The sequence below is a fragment of the Dromiciops gliroides genome, chromosome 3 (assembly GCF_019393635.1).
Source record: "Dromiciops gliroides isolate mDroGli1 chromosome 3, mDroGli1.pri, whole genome shotgun sequence".
NCBI classification, from domain to species: domain Eukaryota; kingdom Metazoa; phylum Chordata; class Mammalia; order Microbiotheria; family Microbiotheriidae; genus Dromiciops; species Dromiciops gliroides.
Window position 1 is genome coordinate 451075627 of NC_057863.1, and position 24141 is coordinate 451099767.

Sequence of the window (24141 nt, forward strand, 5' to 3'; positions counted from 1 at the left end):
GGTTCTACTTCAGTTCACATAAGTCTTCACAGGTTTTTGTGAAACCAAACTGCTTGTCATTTCTTATATAACAATGGTATTCCATCATAATCATATACTACAACTTGTTCAGCCATTCCCCATTTGATGGGCATCTCTTCAGTTTCTAGTTCTTTACCACCACAAAAAGCTGTTATTTTGTACAAATAAGTACTCTTCCCTTTTCTTTGATTTCTTTGGGATGCAAACTTAGTAGTGGTAGCTCCAAATCGTTCTCCAGAATGGTTGATTTGATTCACAACTCCACCAACAGTGCATTAGCATTCCAATTTTTCTGTGTTTTTCCATGTTCCCTCCATCATTTGTCATTTTCTTTTTCTATTGTGTTAACCAGTCTGATAGGTGTGAGGTGGTATCTCAAGAGTTGTTTTAATTTGCATTTCTCTACTCAAGGTTGGTAGGTGGCAAAGTGGATAGAATGCCAGGCCTGGAGTAAAGAGAACCTGAGTTGAATCTGGCCTCAGACTTATTGGCTATGTGATCCAGGGCAAATCACTTAACCCTGTTTGCCTCAGTTTCTTCATCTATAAAATGAGCTGGAGAAGGAAATGGCAAATCAGTCTATAAACTTTGCTAAGAAAACCCAAAATGGTGTCACAAAGAGTCTGACATGACTGAAAAATGACTGCACAACAACAATCAGTAATGATTTAGAGCATTTTTCCATGTGACTATTGATAGCTTTGATTTCTTATTCTGAAAACTGTTCATATCCTTTTACCATTCATCAATGGGGGAATAATTGTTATTTTTATAAATTTAACCCAATTCTCTATGCATTTGAGAAGTGAGACCTTAATCAGAGAAATTGTTTGTGCAAAATCTTTTAAATTTCATGTAATAAAAATTATCCATTTTACTTCCCATGATCCTCTCTATCTCATTTGATCCTAAACTCTTCCTTTAACCTGTATCTGACAAGTACATTTCCCCATATTCCCCTAATTTACTTATGATATCACCCTTTATGTCTAAATTATGTATCCATTTTGATTTTTATCTTAGTATATAATGTGAGATGTCAGTCTTTGCCTAGTTTCTTCCAAAATGTTTCCAGTTTTCCCAGCATTTTTTATGAGTTCTTACCCCAAAAGAACATTCCTTCCCAAAAGCTTGATCTTTAGATTTATCAAATACTAGGTAACTATAGTCATTTACTACTGTGTATTATATACCTAACCTATTCCACTGAGTCACTGCTTTATTTCTTAGCTAATCCCAGATTGTTTTCATGATTGCTGCTCTGTAACATAGTTTGAAATCTGGTACTGCTAGGCTGCCTTCCTTCACATTTTTTTTTTCGTTGATTCCCTTGGTATTCCTGACCTTTCGTCCTTCCAGATGAATTTTTTTAATTATTTTTTTTAGCTCTATAAAATCATTCTTTGGAAGTTTGATTGGGATAACACTGAACATATAATTAATTTTAGAATTGTCATTTTTATTATATTGGCTCAGCCTACCCATGAGCAATTGATATTTTTCCAGTTGTTTAGATTTGTCTTCATTTCTGTGAAAAGTGTTCTGTAATTGTGTTTATATAGACCCTGGGTTTGTCTTGTCTGTTTGTTTCATATCTTTCACGGCATTTAACAGTATTGTATTCTTTGTAGATGACAGCAGATGCTCATTGACCAAAGAAGGGGAATTAAAACAGCAAAGAACAGATACTGCTTATGTGGTTTTTTTGAAAATACTTCCTTTGAAAATGATCCTGTGGGATCTTTTAAAAAATTAAATAAACTCATATTAAGTATTAGGATTTTTAAATTATGTGTAACATGGTAACTGTGTTATAGATAGCAATATAAGAAAAAATATGTAGAGCTCAGGCCTATTGTATATTACTCATTTGGGGTAGGAATTTTCTTTTTTTCTATGTATCAAACTATTATTTACAAATTATTTTGTGTTGTTTTTCTCAAAGATCAAAATGACATGATGCTCCTTCCAATGGACTCAAATGAAGCAGTAAAAAATGGAGTGAGGACGGTAGAAATTGGTGTAGCTGATGTTACTGAAAATAACAAGCTTGAAACTGACAGACTATCAGATCCTCAGGCATATAAAAATGACGTTTCTGTAGGTAACAAGGAAAATCCTCAATCACTTTTACCAGTTCAAGATCAGAAGCTGAGTCAATCTAACCTGGAAAAGGTAAAAACTCAGGATGCAGCAATTCAGACAGCTCAGTCCCATAACAATTTGGATAATAATATGCTAAATGAAACAGCTGTTCACCTGGATCATAATATGTCAAACTTCAGAGGCAATGAAAACATAGAGTTTTCAAATAACAGTAAATCATCTCAAAAGCCATCTTTCAAATCGCAGGGTTCTATAGATCCCTCAAGAGAACTCAAGAACCAAAGATCACTAAATGGGCAAGAAGATATACTGAATCTCAAAGATGTAAGTCCTACATGTGGCAATGATGATCCATTTGTTCCAGTAGATGGAACTGATAAAACTCTATCCAATTCCTCTACAAAGAGTTATCCCCTTTATAAACCTGATCACAAAACAAAACCAAAGCCATCTAATGAAATTACGAGAGATTATATACCCAAAATTGGAATGACGACTTATAAAATAGTACCTCCTCGGTCCCTGGACATACTGAAGGATTGTGAATCAGAAACTACACGGTACAGTAAAAATGATCAGGAGATGCATATTTCAGAAAATTGTAAGCCGCGTGAACAGCTGAAGGAATCTGCTATCCAAACTGATGATATTATTTCTGAAGGCACAAGGGAGATACAGGCTGACATGAACTATGAACCCAAACTGGGAATGGAGCATCATATCCGAAATGAAATAAGTATTACTGATGGGACTGTATCTTCTACAAAACCGGCCTCCGTAGTAAATAAAGACAATGGTGCAACTCCATTGGTGCTGAATTTAGAACACCTAAATAGTATTATGGAACCAAAAGGAAGATCTAATGTGATAAGTCCCCAGACGAAACCTAGTTCTTTTTTCCTACAGATGCAGAAAAGGGCCTCAGGTCATTATGTTACATCTGCAGCTGCCAAAAGTGTCAATGCTGCTACAAGTTCTGCTCAAAATGAACTGAAGCATAAAGAGGTTGAAAGGAAGTTATCATCTCCCCAAGAGGAAACACTTTCTCCTTCAAATAAAACAATTAACTCCCTTTCTGAATTGCATGACAAACAAACTGATCATGACATCAGCCAGAGACACGTAGAAATCCCAACTTTTCCTACTAAACCCTCCAAACCGGTGAACCTTCCCTCTACTCAGCCATCAGCATTCAGCCTAAAAGCCTTGAGGACTTTTGGTGCACCACGGCCGTACACAAGTTCTACTCCTTCTCCTTTTGCACTTGCTGTAGTCAAAAGATCACAGTCTTTCACTAAAACATGTACTGTCCCCAGGCAGTCATCCAGAGAGGAACCATCTTCTGGACCACCTTCATCAGCTTCCAAAGAGGAGGAGGGAAAAAATAACCCATTAGATAAGTTAGTGGGAGTTCTACAGTCTGACAAGGTAAATATTACTTTACTCTCTTTTTTTTACTGGTTTTGGTTTTTAAAACTTTATTTATGTGTTTTGTTTTTAATTTACAAACACTTATAGTTTACCTACCATTCTGTGAGAGGGATCTTGTAACAAAGTTAAATAATTACATAAAACTAATAATACAGTGACCTCAACTGAAAGTGCATGCAATCCTCCACATCTGTAGCACCACCCCCAATACACCTCTCTACTTTTTTTTTAATGAACAAAAATCTGTTTTTTCCTTCCTTTCACTCCCCACCCAATTGGAAAAAATAAAAACAAATTTCTTGTAACAAATATATAGTTAAGTGTAACAAATTCCCTCAATGTCCATATATGTATATCTGTATTTATAGGTGTGCATATACATTTATATGCATGTATCTATGTGCACATGTATGCATATGTGTCTCCTGTACTATAAATACATTACTTCTCTATCAAGGATAGGATATTTCATCATTTTGTAACAAAATTAAACAATTACATAAGACCAATGATAAAGTGACCACATCTGAAAGTGCATGCAATACTTTTTATCTGGGGATATTACCTCTCTGTCATGGATAGTGAGCTTCATCATCAGCATTCTGGAATAATAAATGGTCACTACATTGTTTTATCATTCGCTAGTCAGATCTGTATTAGACATTAAATTAGAATTGACAAGTACTGTGGAATATATTTGTTTGACATGAGCTAGGCCAAATAATCGACTTAGTTAAAAACAAGCAACAGCAATAACAAAAAATAAAAATTTTAACTGATTGTTTTACATGTTCTGCACACAGGTTTAATGACCATTTCCTACTTGCAACTCCTAAATTCCTTCTTCACATAAGTGATTGATTAAATGGACAAAAGATATTCCCATTGTACTGACAGAGATCCCATTGCTAATAAGTACTTTATGTATGGAAATGTCTTGTTCTTTCTGTTGACAAAAACGTATATCAGAAATAAGTTCATAGAAAAAGACCCAAGGAAAAAATTCCTTTTATAATAAAATTATTTACATGCTCCTTTCTTCATTTCCCACGAGTAGATTTACTTGTTTGTGTGTTTCCAATAAAATCATAAATGTGATGTTATTAATCATACATCTATCTTATCAACACTCGGCAGAATCACTTCACTAACAACACATTTGTCTTTGTCATGACTCTATTCGCTTCTTTACCTTTATAATTATTTTAATAGTTATTTAACAATAATTATTTTTACAGTGGTATGATTTTAATTAAAGGAATATGGCTTAAATAGAAACAATATAGTAAATTTGAGGTTTCCCCACTATAAATAAAATTAAGTGGAATAATTGAACAAGCAAGTTGGATAGGAGCACTGGGCTAGAAGGCTGGAGACCTGAGTTAATGTTACAGCCATGCCATAAGTTTTCTTTGGGACTTTGGGCATGATGCAGTAAAGTAGACTTAATTTCTTAATCTTTAAAAGTTCATGGGAGGCAATTCGGTGGTGCAGTGGATGAAGCACCGGCCCTGCATTCAGGAGGACCTGAGTTCAACTACGGCCTCAGACACTTGACACTTACTAGCTGTGTCACCCTGGGCAAGTCACTTAATCCTCATTGTCCCCCCCCCCCAAGTTTATGAAGACAGTTGTATTAGGTTCTAGGGGAGATAACAGTTTATGTAAGAAAATGTACATACCACAGATGAGGACAGATGGCTCCCTGTCTTTTCCTCAACTCCTGCCCTTATACTAGGAGAAAGGACTTCAACATGAATGGTTATTTTTGGTGAGGCAATTGGGGTTAAGTTACTTGCCTAGGGTCACACAGCTAGTAAGTGTTAAGTGTCTGAGGCCAAATTTGAACTCAGGTCCTCCTGAATCCAGGGCTGATGCTCTATCCACTGCGCCACCTAGCTGCCCCTTAACATGAATGTTGATCCCCTGTCAAATTCCTTAACCTGGAAATTCCTCAATCTTCTTAAATCTCATTCTGCCTTACAGGTATGGTCATATACCTTGGACCTTACTATTACCCCAAATGTTCTGTTTCCTTAAAGCAGTGCTTAGCCCAGTCCCTGGCACATGGTAGACATATAATAGAGACTTGTTGACTTATTGACCAGAAAAAACTGAGCGCCCTCTATTTCACCATAACCACTTATCATTTCATCTCTCCCCTAAAACTATTCATTTGGTTTTTCAACATGACCTCCAGGCCTTTCCCTCAGTGCTTTTCTTAGGCTACTGCTGTTAATGTTAATACTACTAATGATGATGATGGATGATGATGATAAAAATAAACCTTTATATAAGCCTTTAAGGTTTATAAAGCACTTTACAAATATTATCTTGTTTTGTCTTTGAGACAGCCGTAGAAGGCAAGTACTATTATTAAGTCAAGAAGCATTTAATAGGAGCCTTCTCTGTTTCAGGCACTGTTCAAAGTATTTCTCATCCCCATTTTATAGATGACAATACTAAAGCAGATAAAGCTTACATGACTTGCTCAGGGCTACACTGCTAGTATCTGCTGCCAAATTTGAACTCAGGTCTTTCTGAAAAAGCAGGAAGAAGAAAGCAGTATGGCAGAAATTATTTCATTTTCAGCATCTCAAATCATATACAGAGATAAGCTTTAAAGGCATACATGGATTAGGCATAAAGGGTAATATCCTAAACAATTTAATCATGGAAGAAATTACTTTTCAGATCTATGGATAGGGGGAATTTTGTGATGAAACAAAGGGTAGGGAGGATCACAGAAGATAAAATGAACAATTTTGATTATATGAAATCAAAAAGGTTTTGCACAAAGAAATCCAGTGCAGCTAAAATTAGAAAGGAAATGAATAACGGGGGAAAATTAGAAGAGAAATGAATAACTGAGAGGGGGAGGATCTTTGCAGCAAATTTCTCTGTTAAGGGGTCTCATTCCAAGATGAACAAGGAACTGACACAAATTTGTAAGACTAACAGCCATTCCCCAAGTTCATGTAATGATGTGGGCATACCCTTTGACTCAATTATAATACTCCTGGTTCTATACTCCTCAAAAGATCCAAGAAAAATGAAAGGGGCACATACATACAAAAATATTTATAACAACTCTTTTTGTGGTGGTAAAAAAAACAACAACCACAACCCTGGAAATTAAGGGGGTCCCTTTCAATTGGAAAATGGCTGAACAAATGCATAATTGAATACCACTGGGCTATAAGTAATTATGAAATGGAATGTTTCAGAGAAACCTTTTGTATGAACTGATTCAGAGTGAAGTGAGCAGAATCAGCAGAATTATTTATACAAATAAGAATAACATTGTAGACTTAGCTTTAGATCAACACAATCAGCCATAATTCTAGATCATCTATGATGAAACCTTGTACCCATCTCTTAGCATAGTGGGGGTAGACTCAGGATGCAGATTAAGACATATTTTGTGGATGTGACCAGTGTTAGAATTTGCTTTGTTTGACTATTCATATTTGTTTCAGAGGTTTTGTTTTCTTATTTTCCCCCCAGTGGGGAAAGGGAGTATAAAGGGGGGAAATAGATTGGTTGTTCATTGAAAAAAATTAATTTTTAAAAATGGATAAAGAAGGGGGAGTAACCTGGGAGCTGGTTCACAGAAGCTACTGTGATTTGAATAAGGTGGAAAGTTTAATCAAATAAATTTAAAGCTTTTCCATCAGGCCTCTAAATTCACAGTTGGTCACTATATTGATCAGAAGCATCTCAATGCTATTTTCCTTCATATTACTTTACATATAATATTACATATTATTTTCATATTACTTTGTATAAATCCTGGCCCTGCTTTTTTGGTTCTATTTCAGTTCATACAAGTCTTCCTAAATTCCTCTGAGTTTTTCATATTTATCATTCTTTACAGGACATTCTATGATGGCCAAACTGAGGGGAGATTCCTGGCAAGGGATTTTTTTAGGGGGGAGATAGTCTTTCCTCTGTCCACCCTTGCTCTTCCCCAGTGGGTACCACCCAGTAGCCCTGTCCTAGTGCCCCCATTTATGCCTAAGGAAGGAGACCACACAGGTTGGGTCAAGGCAATTAAGCCCAGTTCTTTGGATACTCACAGGGAAAGACCATGCTAGTAGCAAGAAGGAGATTCATCATTCACACTTTAATAAGGAACAGAGTAGAGAGGCAGATGGGGGGGGGGTTCCTGAGGGGGAGGCAGACCATGGTGGGAAATGACTGGTGGGAGAGGGGCACTTACATAACTGCAGATGAGAGTTGGGAGCACTAAGCTAGCAGGTGGAGGAGTGTTCAAAGGGTGTGGTTTTGGGGGATAGCCGGACTCTTATCTTCACCACCTAGGGATTTGTTTTGTTTTTTTGTTTGTTTGTTTGTTTGTTTTTTTAGTGAGGCAATTGGGGTTAAGTGACTTGCCCAGGGTCACACAGCTAGTAAGTGTTAAGTGTCTGAGGCCAGATTTGAACTCAGGTACCCCTGACTCCAGGGCTGGTGCTCTATCCACTGTACCATCTAGCTGCCCCATTTGGTTTTTAACATAGCAATATTATCTGAACGTTATCAGTGCTAGTTTAGGATTCCTTAATTTGCATAATGTGTCTCCAGTTGCATATCATGGCTTATCTGCAGTTTACAGACCTAGGGGCCATTATTGGGGCATAGGTGGCTTCTCTTAATTTGACATTCTCCAGATGTAGTCTTGATTAATTTAGAAGGCAGTCTGGGGCAAGTGGATGCCATGTTCCACTTTACACTCTTAATTCCTGTTTCCTATTTATTGTTAGCTTACACAGGTTACTTATGCATCTACTTTCTCTAGTAACTGGTAGGATGGTTGAGGGGACCGTAACAACATATAATTTCAGCACACAGGGCAGTAATGCTCCATGACATTCATATACCATAGTTTGTTCAGCCATTCCCCAATCCATTATTGCCTTTCTAGTAGGATATCCTCCCTCCAACAATAAACCACGGGAAGGAAATTTCAAATACAGCTTTGATGTTGTTTAGCCTTTTTATTACCCCCCCCAATAACCTCTGGAAGCCACTTCTTTTTGTTCTAGTTCAGCCTGAGCTTCTTGAATTTATATTCATTCTAACAAAAAATGTGTCCAGTAAAGCCAATGTCACATACTGGCAACATCCTATTTCTGAAGCAAGAAGTTATGGGCCTGGGTTTTGGTAAGGAAAAGTGTGTTTGGACTTCATGGCATGATAAATCTCACTGCAGTGAGATTTCCTTTATTATTATTATTATTATTATTATTATTATTTAAATTTTTTTGCAGGGCAGTGAGGGTTAAGCGACTTGCCCAGGGTCACACAGCTAGTAAGTGTCAAGTGTCTGAGGCTGGATTTGAACTCAGGTTCTCCTGAATCCAGGGCCAGTGCTTTATCCACTACGCTACCTAGCTGCCCCTGAGATTTCCTTTTTGTACTTCATGGCCTTTTAGTATGCTCGTGTAGACTGTATTTTCTGGTTCAGTTTAAAGTTCCAACAGGATTTTAAACGACTTCTCTAAACATCCTGAGTTTGACATAACACTAAGCACTTTGCCAAGTTATTTTATTCTATCCAGAAGGCTTTCCCCTTTCCCCATATATTCCATGTTTGTGTCCTTTTGTCTCACTGGACAGTTATTATAAAGAGTTATCCTCCTCCTCCCCCTTCCCCTTCCACTTTTCCTCCTCCTTCCCCTTCCCCTTCTCCTTTCCCTGCTCCCCTTCTTCCTCTTCCCAATCCTCTTTTTCTTCCTTTTCTTCTTCCTCTCCTTCCCCTTCTTCTCCCCCTCCTCCTTTTCCTTCTCCTTCTAACAAGTGTTTTCCTTTATCGTGAGAATCTCAAAATTACATTTGCCCCTGTAATAAAGCTTATGGTTTCAAATACCGAACTATTTACAATGTAAAATTCAGAGTTTTTAATTTTTAATAAATGGGGGGTTAATTTTATTTCTTTCACAAAACTTTTAGGAACATTTAAAAAAATATTTTATTAATTCTTTTTGTATTTGAGCCACATCCTTCTCCCTTTCCTTGAAATGAAGACAAATAGCTAAGCAAAACGTACTGACACAGATACCATGTCTGACAGCATATATCAAGTTCATTGGATAGAGACTCCTGGAGGCACGTTTTGTTATCGGATCTTCAATACTGAGATAGGTCATTATATTTAACCAGTTTGAATGCTTTTGGTATTGTCTAATGTACATTATTGTGATCATCATATTATTGTTCAGGTTGTATATCACTTCACGTTTAATAGTATTTGTCTTAAAGTAATATATCTAATATTTTGTACCAAACAATAATATCCCAATTCATTCATAAAATGAACTTTTTGTATATTTTGCTTTTAGGTTTGCAAAGCATAAATATTTTATCTTCACAATAACCTTAGGAAGTAGGTGCTGTTATTATTCCCATTTTATAGATGGGAAGACTGAGGCAGGCAAGTTAAATGTGACTTGCCCAGAGTCACACGGCTAGGAAGTATGTGATCCCATATTTGAACTCAAGTTTTCCTATTGCAGATTCTGTGCTTCATTTTGGGCATTTCCCAGTTGATGGATACATACTTTGTTTCCAATTCTTTGCTCCCACAAAAAGGGCTACAATAAATAATTTTATATGCATCAGGCTTTTCTTTTTGCCTTTTACCTCCTTAAAGTATATGTACAATGTGGGGAACAAAGAGTATGAGCAATTAAGTGATTTTTTTTCACAATTTCAAATAGTTTTTCAAATTGGTTGGTTAGACCAGAGGTGTCAAACTAGATTGGGGTTGGGGGAGAGAAGGGGGAGGATTGGGAAATGTTTAACAAAATAAGTAAAAATACAACACAAAACAGATAATGTTAATTTGTGGTTTTCTAAGTCAGTGTGCTACTGCAGGAATCAATTTCTATTTGGGTTTGACTGCATTAGAGAAATTCAAAACTCCCAACACAGTAAGTGTACCTATCTTTTAAGCTCTGCTAACATTGACTATATTAATTTTTTTATCATCTTCCTTACATTGAGAGAAGTGAGAAAAGACTTCAGGGTTGCTTTAATTTGCATTGCTCTTAATATTACTAATTTGGATCAGTAATATGGTTGTTGATAATTTCCAAACAGTTGGTCGATATCCTTTGCCATTTTATCTGTTAGAGAATAGTTCTTGATTTGATTCATATACACACACATAGATGTGGCCATCTCCAATTTCCCTGATATGTATCTTGTCATTGGATCCAGATGACTCTGGAGGAAAGAGTAAGGTTGGTGACCTTGCAAAGCACATGCGCACACGTGTGTGTGTGTGTGTGTGTGTGTGTGTGTGTGTGTGTGTCTTTGTGTTTTGGAGTTTTTTCAGAGGTATTTGGTTTTTGGGTGTTTTTTGTTTGGTTTTTTTTTTTGGGGGGGGCAACAAGGGTTAAAGTGACTTGCCCAGGGTCACACAGCTGGTAAGTGTCAAGTGTCTGAGGCTGGATTTGAACTCAGGTACTCCTAAATCCAGGGCGGGTGCTTCATTCACTGCGCCACCTAGCTGCCCCCTTTTTCAGAGGTATTTGATGCAAAGATTTTCATCATATCTGACAGTTTTTCTTACTCTAGCTACATTGATCTTATTCATGTAAAAGTATTTAAAATTTTATATAATAAAAATTTTCTATAATTATCTTTCATGATCACCTCTATTCCTTGTTTGGCTAAAGATTCTTCTCCTAGCTATGGTTATAAAAAGCATTGCCTTCTGTTCTCTTTTATAAAGTGACCTTTTATATTTAGTTTACATAGCTGTTTGGCACTTATTGTTTATATATGGTATAAATTGGTGGTCTCAACTTAATTTCTGTCAACATGATTTCCAGTTTTTCCAACAATCTTATCAAGTAAAGGAGACCTTCTCCCAGGTAGTTTATGTTCCTGGGTTTATCTCATACTGGAGGGTTATATTCTATTGCTTTTGGATCTTGTTTATCTGGGAAAGCTAAGTAGTGCAGTGGATAGAGTGCTGGGCCTAGAGTCAGTCATTAAATCTCTGTTTGCCTCAATTTCTTTAATTATGAAATGGGGATGATTACAGCATCTACACTGCAGGGTTGTTGTAAAGATCATATGAGATGTTATTTGTAAAGCATTTAGGACAGTGGCTCATAATAGATTCTCTACAAATGCTTGTTCCCTTTCTTTATCTGGTCTGTGTGACTGGTCTAATTTTCAGTTCTTTAACTAGCACCAAATAGTTTTGATGATTATATATTCCAATACTCAAAGAATCTGTGACCTCATCAGCATTGGGAGCTTCCCTCAGGAAAATAGATCTATGACTTAATAGGTAAGTACTAGAGAGATCACATTAAGTGATTTGCCAAGGGTCACAAAGCTAGTAATTTGTTAGAGGTAAGACTGATACCCGGGTCTCCTTGACTCTAAGCTCAGTGTTCTGTTATACCACCCTGTTTGCAATTTGATGTTAATTTTATGAATTCTATTTTATGCTAATTTTTATGCTATAATGTGAGATCTGGTAACCATCCTAGATTGGACCTTAGAGATCATCCACTCACCTCATTTCAAAGATGAGGAAACTGAGGTCCAGAGAGTTTGTGACTTGCTCAAGAACACATAGGTAGTAAGTAACAAATCAGAATTTGAACTTGGGTCTTCTGTCTCCAAACCTAGATCTTTTTCCATTGTACCACTGCTGTTGCCTTTCATTCTTGCTTCCCCCTACTTCCAGTATTTCCTTTGAGGTTCCCTTTTGTTCTTTCAAATCCATCTTATTGTTATTTTTGTTTAGTTACATAAAATATCACATTGGCAGTTTGACATAGCACTAAATCTATAAATTAATTTATATAGTATTGTCACTTTTCTTATACTGGTGTATCCTAACCATGAACAGTGATGATTCTCCAGTTATTTAAGTCTTGCTTAATTTCTGCGTAAGGTCTTTTATATTTTATTTATATAAAAGCACTTAAAATGTTTTTAAAAAAATTCTAAGGCTAAAATTTCAAATACTTCTTTAAGAAGAACTTTTTAATTGGTAATTTCTAAATTTTTATTCCTAAAATTTTCATTAGTGTTTGTATCACTGATACTGATAGTTTGTGTTTCTTTTTCTTTTTAGTTTAATCTTCATTCTACAGAACAGAAAATATGTTGAATTCATAGAGTTCTAAATAACTTGAGCCCTGTGCATTGTCAATAGAATATCTATTATGTGCTTACTATATGTATCAGGCACTGTGATAAGCAGTGGTTTCAGGAACACAACAAAAAAATTGTGTGTAGTGATCTAATATGTCACCATGATCCTTAAATTAGACAATGTATGGTATGAGGTGTCCATTTTTAGAAGTGGCCTTTTCTTTGGATTGTGGGACTCTTTTCTAATTTGGTTGCTAATAAAAAGCTAGAGAAAAAAGTGAATTTGTTGTTGTTATTATTTTATTAATATATTTTAATTCTAGCACAATAATCTTATCATAAAATGAATAAGATTTCCCTTCTGTGATAACCTGAATTTAAGGGAAGAAAAGATACCACCCTTGCCTTCTTTCATTTTTATTGTTTTCTGCTTTCTATTGCCAGTAGTTAGTGGCACAGAGGATGGAGTACTAGGCTTGGAATCAGAAAGACTCATCTTCATGAGTTCAAATCCAGCCTCAGACACTTAACTAGTTGTAAGATCCTGGGCAAGTCACTTAACCCTGTTTGCCTTAGTTCCTCATCTGTCAAATGATCTGGAAAAGCAAACAGCAAACCACTCCAGTATCTTTGCCAAGAAAACCCCAGATGGGGTCACAGAGAGTCAGACATGACTGAAAAATGACTCAACAACAACAACCTAATATTTTTCACACTTAAATCCTAGAAGTAGTTAATTTAGCAAATAAAGTAACAGAGGAATTAATGGAGGATGATTATGGATTAGAAGTTCTGAGAATAAAAGAACTGGAATGTGTCGCTGTTCCCAAGTGTACCATCACTTGCTAGTGATCTCCCATCATTTCTCCTCCTCTACTTCTCTCTCCTTCCTCCTCAATTGTGCTCATGAGGGCCATCTAAAGATTTTCTATTTCCTTGCATAGGAACCGAGCTGTGTACACAATGAACAGAAATGCCAGATACAGTCATCAACTGACCGCCCATCATTCACCCTTAAGAAACAAACTTCTTTAACATTCCAAAGTGCTGACCCAGAACAGATTCGACAAAGTTTGCTGACCGCAATTCGCTCTGGAGAGGCTGCTGCCAAATTGAAAAGGGTAAGCTTACTTTCATTAGATGGATAACAGTGGACTTATTTTCAACATTGTCAATTTAGGGGAAATTGTTCCTGACATTTAAACCTAAAAAGGACACTGAAAGTGACTCCTTTCCATAAGTTTTTTTTTTTTCCTTGAGGTTCAAAATATATATACTTAATTAGCAAGAATTCAAGTTTACTACCCCTCCCCACCAGGTATGTTTGGTGTGTTTGTTTTTAAATTATAACTTTCCTCCCACTGCTTCCCCCTCAAAACAGTTTTGTTTTGTTTTTTAAGCCTCATTTACATAGTCCAGCAAATCAGATTCCTACACTGACCACATCCAAATACACATGTCTCCTTCTGGATTTAAAGTACATCGCTTCTCTGATAGATTGGGTAATTTATTGTCATTCCTTTTGACTTGTGGTTTATCTCTACATTAATCACAGTTATAAAGTCTCTAATAGTTGTTTTTCCTTTGTACATATCTTGGCTATGAGCCCTTTAACAAAGAAATTTAATGTAAAGTTTTCCCCCTATTTACCTGTTTATATTCTAGTTTTAACTGCATTAGATTTGTTTGTTAAAAAACTTAAATTTTATTTAATCAAAATTGTCCACTTTTTTTCTGTGATCTCCATTTCTCATTTAGTCATGAACCCTTCCACTATCCATAGAGCTGAAAGGTTATTTCTCCCTTGCTCTTCTAAATTTATGTTGCATTTTATGTCTAAATCATGTATTCATTTGCAGTTTATCTTGGGATAGTGTATGAGATGTTGATCTATTCCCAGTTTCTGCCAAACTGCTTTCCAGTTTTCCAAGCAATTTTTTTTGTAAAATAATGAACCCTTACCCCGCTAATTGGAGTCTTTTGGTTTAGTGAGCACCATGCTCATAGTTTACTTGTTGCTTGAATCTATTCTGCTGAAGGACCTCAGCATTGTTTTTATCAGTATCAAATTGTTTTTATAATTGCTGCTTTATAGTACATTTTAGGATTATTTTTCCAAAATGAATTATAATGAGGTCCAGGTACAAAATGCATTATTAGTAGCTAGTCTGACCAGCTACTGATAGGGACTTACTTAATTCCCTTCTCTTCTCTCGACCTCACAGTCCTATTAAATGAGGGGATTAGACTAGATACTCTTGTATTTTACATCTTTAAGTCTTTGATCTTATTTGAACAAAAAAAAATTCTTCTCTTTATTTTGACCAATTATTTCAGACAAGTAGAAAGCCATCTTTGAAAAGAAATCAAAAAACCCAAACAAACAAAAAAAAAAAAAGAAAAGGAAAAGAAATCTTCAGAGAGGCAGTATTGTATAGTTTTTAGAGTGGGCCATCAAGTTAGGAATACCTGGGTTGAAACTTAGGCACTAATAGATATCTGTTGCATTATAGGGAAGTCATTTAACTACTGTTGTAGTACTCTAAATTGACATGCTAACTATTTCCTAAACCTGATATTTATTCTATTTCCTCCCTTTGTGCTCTTGTATAAGCTGTCCTCCATGTCTGAAATGCATTTCCTTTGCACTTCTCCCTCTTAAAAGTCAAGGATCAGCTTCTAAGCAAAACTTCCCAAATCACCCCTTCCCCTCTGTCCCTGATTATTAGTTTTGCTCCCCAAATTATCTTGTATTTACTTTTCTGTGCACTTTACACTTTAACCCTAAAATGTAAGATTTTAAAGAGCTCTTTATTTTTTCTTTGTAATTCTTTGCACCAGTGCCTGACACATAGTAAATATTTAATATGTGCTTGATGAATTGAATTGAACCGAATTGAATTGAATTGAACTGAACTGAACAGAACAAAACAAAACAGTTGGTTCAACATAAGGAGCAAAGGCACTTTGCAGAGAGAAAACAAGGCAGATGCAAGTGATTCTGGGTAAAGCATCCTAGACATTCTCAATTCTGTCAGTTTCTTCTCATGGGGCAGAAGGTTGGCTACTTTGGAGGCCACTACAAAAGCATCTCTGGTTTACAACTAAGCAAGTGTGGAAATTATTCCAGGTAATTCTTTTGGGTCCTTGGAAGAAAATATGAAGGAGAATTTCAGAAGCTTATGTTTCATTTTTAGAAGAGATAAAGTAAATGATTTTGAATATTTTATATTTTTATTTGTAGGAGTTGTCTTTTTGTCTCAGTAGCGTGCTTTCTAATTATTAATTCAGTAGGCAATTAAAAAAGAAAATTTGTCATATGTTGTATTGTGATACATTCAAAAGGTGTAGGAGGGGGGAAAAGTATGTTTTCTGAGGTTAACAAGATTGGATGTCATCATTTGAGTAAAGTCTTGATCATTTCTTATCCTAAGAAAGAAATTAGAAATGATCCCTCTTTTTAGTGTACCCAAGACCCACACAAAGTTATACCAACTATAGGATTGCTCTTGATGTCTCTGTGTGAAATCAGTGGGAATGTTCATCATTTTCCATGAATTAAGTTGGAGCTTTTACAGCCTGCAAAGTTAAACTAATGGGCCACTGTACACTCAGTATGTTAAAAAGCCCGATTTGGCAGTGTTCTTTCTAAAACAAGGTTTTCACCGATTCAGGCATAGGCTAAATGAGAAACAGATTTTAGAGAGCCAGGTTTTGCATGTCTAGATCTTCTTACCACATCAGGCATAATAGACAACAAAACTAGTTCACACTTAAATGCCTATTTCTTATTTATAAATTACTTTCCTCCCCATATCTTTATGAGGTAGGAAGGGAAAATACTATCCCCTCTATGAAGAAACTGAACCTCAAAAGGTCAAATAACTTTTCTAAGGTCACATAGATGGTAAGTGGCAGAAGAAGACAGGACTCCCAACTACAGATTTGGTGTTCTCTTCTCAATATTCATTTCTTTAGGTTTTTATTGCCTAGGAAACATCCACCACTTCTAATAGAAGACTAAAGTCATAAAGTGTTAGCGGGAGAGAAGACTATAGAGATCACCTAAGCAAACCCCTGAATTTAGAGATGGGGAAACTGAGGTCCAAAAGTCACACAGAGTTAAATGAAAGAATTGGGATGAAAAGGTAATACTCTATACTCTTGAATCCTACTCTGGTGCTTTCTCTATGCAACCACATCAGTAGTTTTTGGCCACAGAACCACTTTACACTCTTAAAAATTATTGAAGACACCACCCTCTAAGAATTTTGGTCAATACACCACTTGTGCCTGTTGCCAAGCATTCATATAAAAGAAGACCTTCTTTGATGATTAGTTGGTACTAATACTGGATGATCACAAGTAAAACAACAAGGCCAGCACATTTATAGATTCATCCATTTGGGGGGCAGCTAGGTGGCACAGTGGATAAAGCACTGGCCTTGGATTCAGGAGGACCTGAGTTCAAATCTGGCCTCAGATACTTGACACTTACTAGCTGTGTGACCCTGGGCAAGTCACTTAACCCCCATTGCCCCGCAAAAAAACAAACAAAATAAAAAAGCCTCTAGATTCATCCATTTTTAAGGCAAAAGCACAATTCTGCAGATGAGGGAGTAAATCTTCATGTTTGCAGTTAAATTTTTAAATCAGATGTCCTGTAACCTCCGGAAAACTCCACTCTATGCTTGTAAGCAAATGAGAATGAAAAAAAGCAAATAAGATCTTAGAATTCTGAAAATAGTTTTGACTTTGGGGACCCCCTGAAAGGAACTTGGGGACCTCCAGGTGTCAGCAGACCACACTTGAGAACAATTACACTGCACTCTGCTCCTACCATAGCTGAGTGGTTCTGCAGTGCCAGTGCCCATTCCTTAGAGAAGCACCTTAGGTCATAATCTATTGTTTTTTAGTAAAAATCAATTAATAACCTGCATGTATCATTAAAAGTGGACAGGCACTCGAAGGGTCAAATTCCTCACTCTGGTCTGTGCTTATATGGTATGTAACCATCTTTCTTATACCAGTACACTGAAAATTTTTCTTCGTTTGTTTCAAATGATGACATTTCTTTTATAGAACAACAATTATGTTGCCAAATAAAAGCTCTAGTGATTTTGACAGTGAGTTTAGATGTTCAGCAGAAAGTTGGCTCTGGGTTTGCCTATGACTTGGCTCCTAGAATGTTCAATTTAACTTCAGGTACCAACCTGCCTTATGGCTGATGTTCACACCACAGCAATTAACCTTAATTATAATGGTTAGATTCACATTAGAGCAATTATCTGGTTGATTGCTCTAGAGAGGATATAGTCATAACTGACATAGCATGGGCATGTCATGGATTTCGTACCCTAACCTTTTAAAATTCATCCCCTACCCTGCCCCAGTGTTCAACACATTCATAAAGGTCATTCTCCCCCCATCCCTCTCTCCCTGACCTTACCTACAAAGTAGGGCTGATGATTCAGTGGGTGATTTATAAGCTGATTTTGTTGTTAGAACTAATATATGATCAGCATATCCTTTTAGATTCAGTTGATCCCAGCTGAACTAATTTTGAAACAGAAGGTTCCTTGAGTCATATTGTTTATAAGACACCTGGTGGCAGAGTATTAGGGTTTTTTTTTCTTCTAATTATGCACATGTCTTTTCATATACCATTTTGAATTAGAATACAATTTTTATGAATATATCAAACTAAGAAATGATTTTTATTATTTTATCTGAAAAGTACTATTCAGTCTTGGAAGCATTCCAAAACTACAGCATAGACTAGAGGTAGGGTGTTGTGGGGCAGACTTGTCAAGGAGCTTAGTCTCCTGCTGATTTCTCTCATATTTCCTTGGGTTGTTTTTTAGCTATCAAAAGCACTCCTAATAGCAATACTTTAAAAAAAAAACAACTTACAAGTTTAAAGAAATTTTTTATAGTTTCACTGTAGAAAAATAGAAATCTTTTAATTTTCATGACAATTCATCTTAAGAACTTAGCTATGAAATATATTTATGCATCAGTAATTTTACTAATGGCAAAACCTGTTGAATCCTTATTTTACTTGAAAAAAATAACTCAGGATTTAAGTTTTGGCCAAAACTGACTTTTTGAATCCAACCATTGCAAATTAGATGAAAGCAGTATTGGGGGCAGTTTGGAATCTTATTGATGGAAAGGACCTATTATTAGCAAATGCTGTTCATTTCAGTATGACCTATCTTAAAAGCCCAATTTATTATAAACAGTGAATAAATTATTTTCCCCCTTTAGAGACTTCGGCTAATAGTTGTTCTCCCCTATCCCCAAAGTACATAAGCTTCAGAACTATCAGTCAACAACAGTACACAAAAAAATTTCCTGAGAATAAAAATACATATGATAAGGTAAGTTTGATCATAATTTTAAGTGATCAGGAGCTCTTAACCAGGGGTCCATGGATTTTTAAATATATTTTTATATCTGTATTATTATCATGTATTTGGATTCCTTTGTAATCACATGTCTTTTAATTTTATGCATTTGAAAACATTGTGAGTAGGGTTCCGCAGGCTTCAAAAGATTGCTAAAGGGGTCCATCACACAAAACTGTGCTGTAGATGAATGAAACCTTTTTAGATCAAAGAAAGGAACAAAACAAAAGAAACCAACTCTAAAGAAAAATTTACTCTCAGCTTCTCCCCCAGGTGAGGAGATTATCTCCTCCTTTACTGGCACTTTATCAGTTTAACATATTTGTTCCATTGCTCCTGTTTCAGAAGCTGTTGAGCCACAAATAGGGGTTTTCTGATGGAACATTAAGAGAAAACTTAATGATTAAATGTGATTTACTGGTCCTGAAATAGAATAACTGCATTTGTTTCCACAATCTTGTATGTATGTACACACACACACACACACACACACATACACACACACACACACACACACGATGCTTTCACTAGTAAATATCAGTGACATTTGACAAATCTTCTATCATCTGAATAGCCTCCCCTTCCCCAATATTCTCAAAAGCTGATTTTTGCCCATGAAAATGTCAACTACAGTGTAATTATCACTGGGACAGAAACACACTGTTACTAAGGCTTGTGAACAGGAGACATTTCAGCTGGCTTAGTTCTGGCTTCCCTGAACTTGGCATATGCGAAATCCAGAAACCTGATTTTTAATCTAGATGAAATCTGTAGATGCCCTATGAGATGTTCTTGATTTTCAAGCTCCTATCTAAAGGAAATAAGAGAAAAATTGAACCACAGTGGCCCAAGGCAGCCAATTTTCTTTTTTCTCTTGCCAAAATATTTGCCCAGGAAAAATAATATGACCTTTTGTACAACAGATCTTTTTCTAATGGGGAAAAAATCCATTGTCTTTGTCAATAATTAGTAATCTAAGTGGAGAAAAATCTTCATTTTTTTCATGATTCATGTCTATTTTTAAAATTTCTCTTTGATAATCTTATAAAATAATAATAATAATAATAATAGTTGGCATTTATATATAGCACTTTAAAGATTAGCAAAGCCCTTTATAGAAGTTACCTCATTTGAACCTCACAACAGCTCTCTAAGGTAGGTGCTATTAATCATCCCTGTTTTAGAGATGAGGAGACTAAGTCGGAAGGAAGTTGTGACTCTCCCATTGTCACACAGCTATTAAGCTTCTGAGGAAGGATTTAAACCCAGGTCTTCTTGACTCCAAGTCCAGTGCTCAATCCACCATGCCACCTAGCTAGTTGCATTTCTCCCAATAGGTTTCTTCATTTAGGCGATTCTAAATACATTTCCTTTTAAATGATGAAGATGATTAGGAAATTCAGGTTTCGTTGTTGTTTTTATTTTCATATTCATTCATAGTGGTTTCATTCAACTGTTAACATGATATGTTATCTCATAGGAACTTATTAAACTTTTGCTAATGATCAAAATCTAAATTATTTTGATATCAATTATTTCCTTTAGATAGGAGCTTGGAAATCAAGACAAACATAGAAATAGCTGTTTGATTTTTCTGTCATTCAAGCATATGCATTCTTAAAATACAAAAAAATAGCCTTTCCCTATAAGTAGGAGGGGAAGGTCAGGGTGAGAAAAAGTCAAAGTCCACCTTTTTAAAATGATTTTGGAGAATTCACTGTATTTTGCTGCATTTTCACTACCATGTTTTAGAAGCCAGAATTAAACTCACGAAAAAAGCTTATTAACAGCTTGGATTGCAGTCTGTGTTTGTGCTCCTGTCCTTTGAGTTGGTTTAGTCATTTTATAAAGACTATGATGTGTTAATGGATTATTTAACTTGTTTGTTGTGAAAATAACAAATCTCTCATTTTTAATTTCATGGATGAGTGATCGTTGATTCTTAATGATTTATACTTCATTGAACAATAAAATCCTAAATGTGAGTGCTTATAATTGAAAGCAGTAAATAAAATGTTCTAGTGAATGAAAACTTGAAATTAGGCAGCTGTATGTTTCTAAGTGGAAAGATATGATCATGTGTCTCTCTTTTAGGTTACTGTTCCATCCAATACCATATCTGTAAATGGAAGACCAAGACTCAGCTGTTCATTGTCCACAGAAACACAGTCTGACCATTAGAGATGTTACACCAGCTATTTTGCACTTTACCACCACCTCTTATATAGGCCAACATAATACTAATTGAGATTTATTGCAAATGTAAATTCAGGTGTATGTTAATATATATTGTTTATTAAAACGTGTGAGTTTTGTGTGATGGCTGTTCATGCCAAGAGAAGAATTATTGGAATATGTAATTTTAGTGATATTTTTGTGTGTATGCCTTAAAAACTGAATATGCTGCTCTAGGACTTTTAAGATGAAGTGCAGATGAGTTTCAGTTTTTGAAATGAAAAATAATCACATTTTGTTGATTTTGTTGAATTATTTGTAGAAACATACTGAACAATGGTGATTTAGACAAAAGGATAAGTTTTTAATATATAATATATGAGTTAATAAATGTCTGCCATATGCTGCCTTGATGTTACTGTTAAATTAAAAACTTGTAATAAGCGTACATTCCAAACTTTGCATTCTACAGAAAGAACTAACTAAAAATACTAGTGATAACAAATGACTGTCTTCAGTTGAACATTGGTTTTAATTGTTGAATCATTTTATACTCAAGATTCTTCCTCTTGTACTTTTTTTTTCCCATGGGAACAATGAAAAATCAGATTCTACATGTTGGGATCCTCTTAGTATTTTAATATTATAGTAAGTCTCTGCTTTTAGTCTTTAACCTTTGAAATGCACAAAAGAAATTTTTATTATAAATGTTTTTCTGTATATAATTCTTATAGTATCAGGGCACAGACGAATCTTACACACATACCTGTTTCTTGTACCAGAGGCCTTAAAATATCCTTTGTCAAAATATTGATTCATAGTAATAGTTATTTTCTTTTCAATGTATGGGGCCCAAAAAAGTTTAGAATATGTCTAGATTAAATACCAGTTGGCCTATTTTAATTATAGTAATGTGATGTAATAGTAAGACATTATGAAGCTTATTTAAGATTGAGATACTATTATTCTAAATATTAAAAATGAGTAATTTAATGTTGGAACACTTAAAGAGGTGCCTAATTGGTAGGGGTTGGGGGGTATACCTGATTGTTAGGCTTACAGTTTTTATGTGATACTTGTTTGTCCACAGAAGGAATTAAATTGTTCACTTATCATAGCTTTTGGTCAGGCAAAATGATTGTGAATTCTGGTAGATTTCTACTGCTCCTGGTGAGATATTTGCCAGTTTTGAAAGTATGTTGATTCTTTTCCAGTTAAATAAAAATTATCTTATTTATTTTTGAGGACTTTTTTTTCTTTCAAGGGTGGTTTCTATCATACAGATGTACACATGCATGTTGAACTTTCTGTCTTATAGATATGCTAGGGTTGGGTACATTAAGTCAAATATGGATCCTTTCTCTAAGAATTTTCTATCTAGGACATAAAACATGCAGACAACTGAATACTGTATTTAACTTCCCTGACCTTGCGTTTCCTTATCCAAATGGGTTGAATAAGTAGCAGTGGTTGGGGAGAGGGTTGGACTATATCACCCCTGAGATTGCTTCTAGCTCTTTATCTGTGACCTATATAGAAACAAATATTGAAATAAAGTGTATTAATAAAGAAAACCTTCCATGAATATTGTGGAGATGATAAGTAAAGACAAACTAACATTTGGAAAAAATGGAAACCAAAACATTTAAGTAAAACAATGAAAGTTCTTATAGTTGTGTTGCTGTTATAGAACTCCTTAGGCATAAAGTTTATTTGACACACAATTCTAATAAAGTTGGTCGCCTAGAGTGACTTGAATCAGAAATAACACAATTAGTTGGTGGGAGGGACTGTTAGAGTAAGGCAAAAACTTCAAGAAATAAGACTTCTTTCCAGCTTTGCAGAGGTGAGGTACTGTGACATAGTGTCACATACTACACCATCAGACTCGGTTGATATGTTTTATGTTTGGTCAAACCATTCTTTTTCTTTTTATTGTCTGTTACAGGAAATGGTTCTCTGGGTAAAGGGAAGGAAATATTTGGAAATTAAGGTGATGAAAAAACAGTTACCATAATAACTTGATAACCTAAAGAGCTAGGGAGGAGAATGGGGCCATATTTGAACTCAGGTTTTCCTGACTCCAGAACTAGCACTTAATCCACTGAGCCACCCAGCTGCCTCCAATTATAAATGACAGAAACACTCAAAAAAAACCTTAGCTATCTGGGGCCAGTTAGTGTAGGATCAAGCACAACTTAGCAATGTATTACTACTTAGCTCACAGTCTCTCAGAATAATAATTGAATTAAAAAAAAGTTTTAAATCATGTTCACTAAACTCTAATGTATTAGATTTCCATTAAAGACTTTTTTTTTTAAGGCACACAAAGTGATAATAAGCTGCAGGAATATAGACAATTCTTTTAGGTAGATTACTTCATTCTCCAACAATTCCAAGTAAATTTACCTGTTATGTAAACTGTTTAAGGGATTACATCTGATTATCACATCTGAAGTTGAAGTTATTTCTGATAAATTTTAAGGGAGAGTAATTTATTCAGTTAGGAAGACAAAAACATGTACAATTAGGAGTTGTCCAATGTGCTAAGAAGAAGGGAGAACCAAACTGTGAGGTTAAAGCAGAAGGAATTTGAAGAGAATAAATGGATGTGAGAAGTAATAGATAGTCTTTGATCAGCTACGTTTTCCATGAATATTTAATACAAAATGGCAAAGTCATCAATAATGAGGTAATAGAGTTCAATCAGTCAATTGGTATCAAGCCCACACCCACTACAACAAAGCTTTTGGCTAAACTTAGGAGGAATATAGATTGCAGTAGGATACTTAAGGAAGTATTCAGTGAACTCATTTGTGCGTTGTAACTGTATGCGAAGCTGGTTACAAAAAAGAGAGAAAGAAAAGATGACAGG

General features: G+C 35.4%; 1 protein-coding gene across 3 annotated transcripts in view; it reads left to right on the plus strand.

Annotated features, from left to right (window-relative positions):
* The window catches only part of COBLL1 (cordon-bleu WH2 repeat protein like 1), a 185613-nt gene extending 163110 nt beyond the window's left edge, over positions 1 to 22503 (plus strand). For all 3 annotated transcript variants that reach the window (XM_043996060.1, XM_043996059.1, XM_043996061.1), the window contains 3 exons: positions 1967 to 3555; positions 13626 to 13802; positions 21186 to 22503. In XM_043996060.1, coding sequence (XP_043851995.1) covers positions 1967 to 3555; positions 13626 to 13802; positions 21186 to 21272 — 1853 coding nt within the window. In that variant the 3' untranslated portion in view covers positions 21273 to 22503. The remainder of the gene's footprint in view (positions 1 to 1966; positions 3556 to 13625; positions 13803 to 21185) is intronic.
* The last annotated feature ends 1638 nt before the right edge of the window (positions 22504 to 24141 follow it).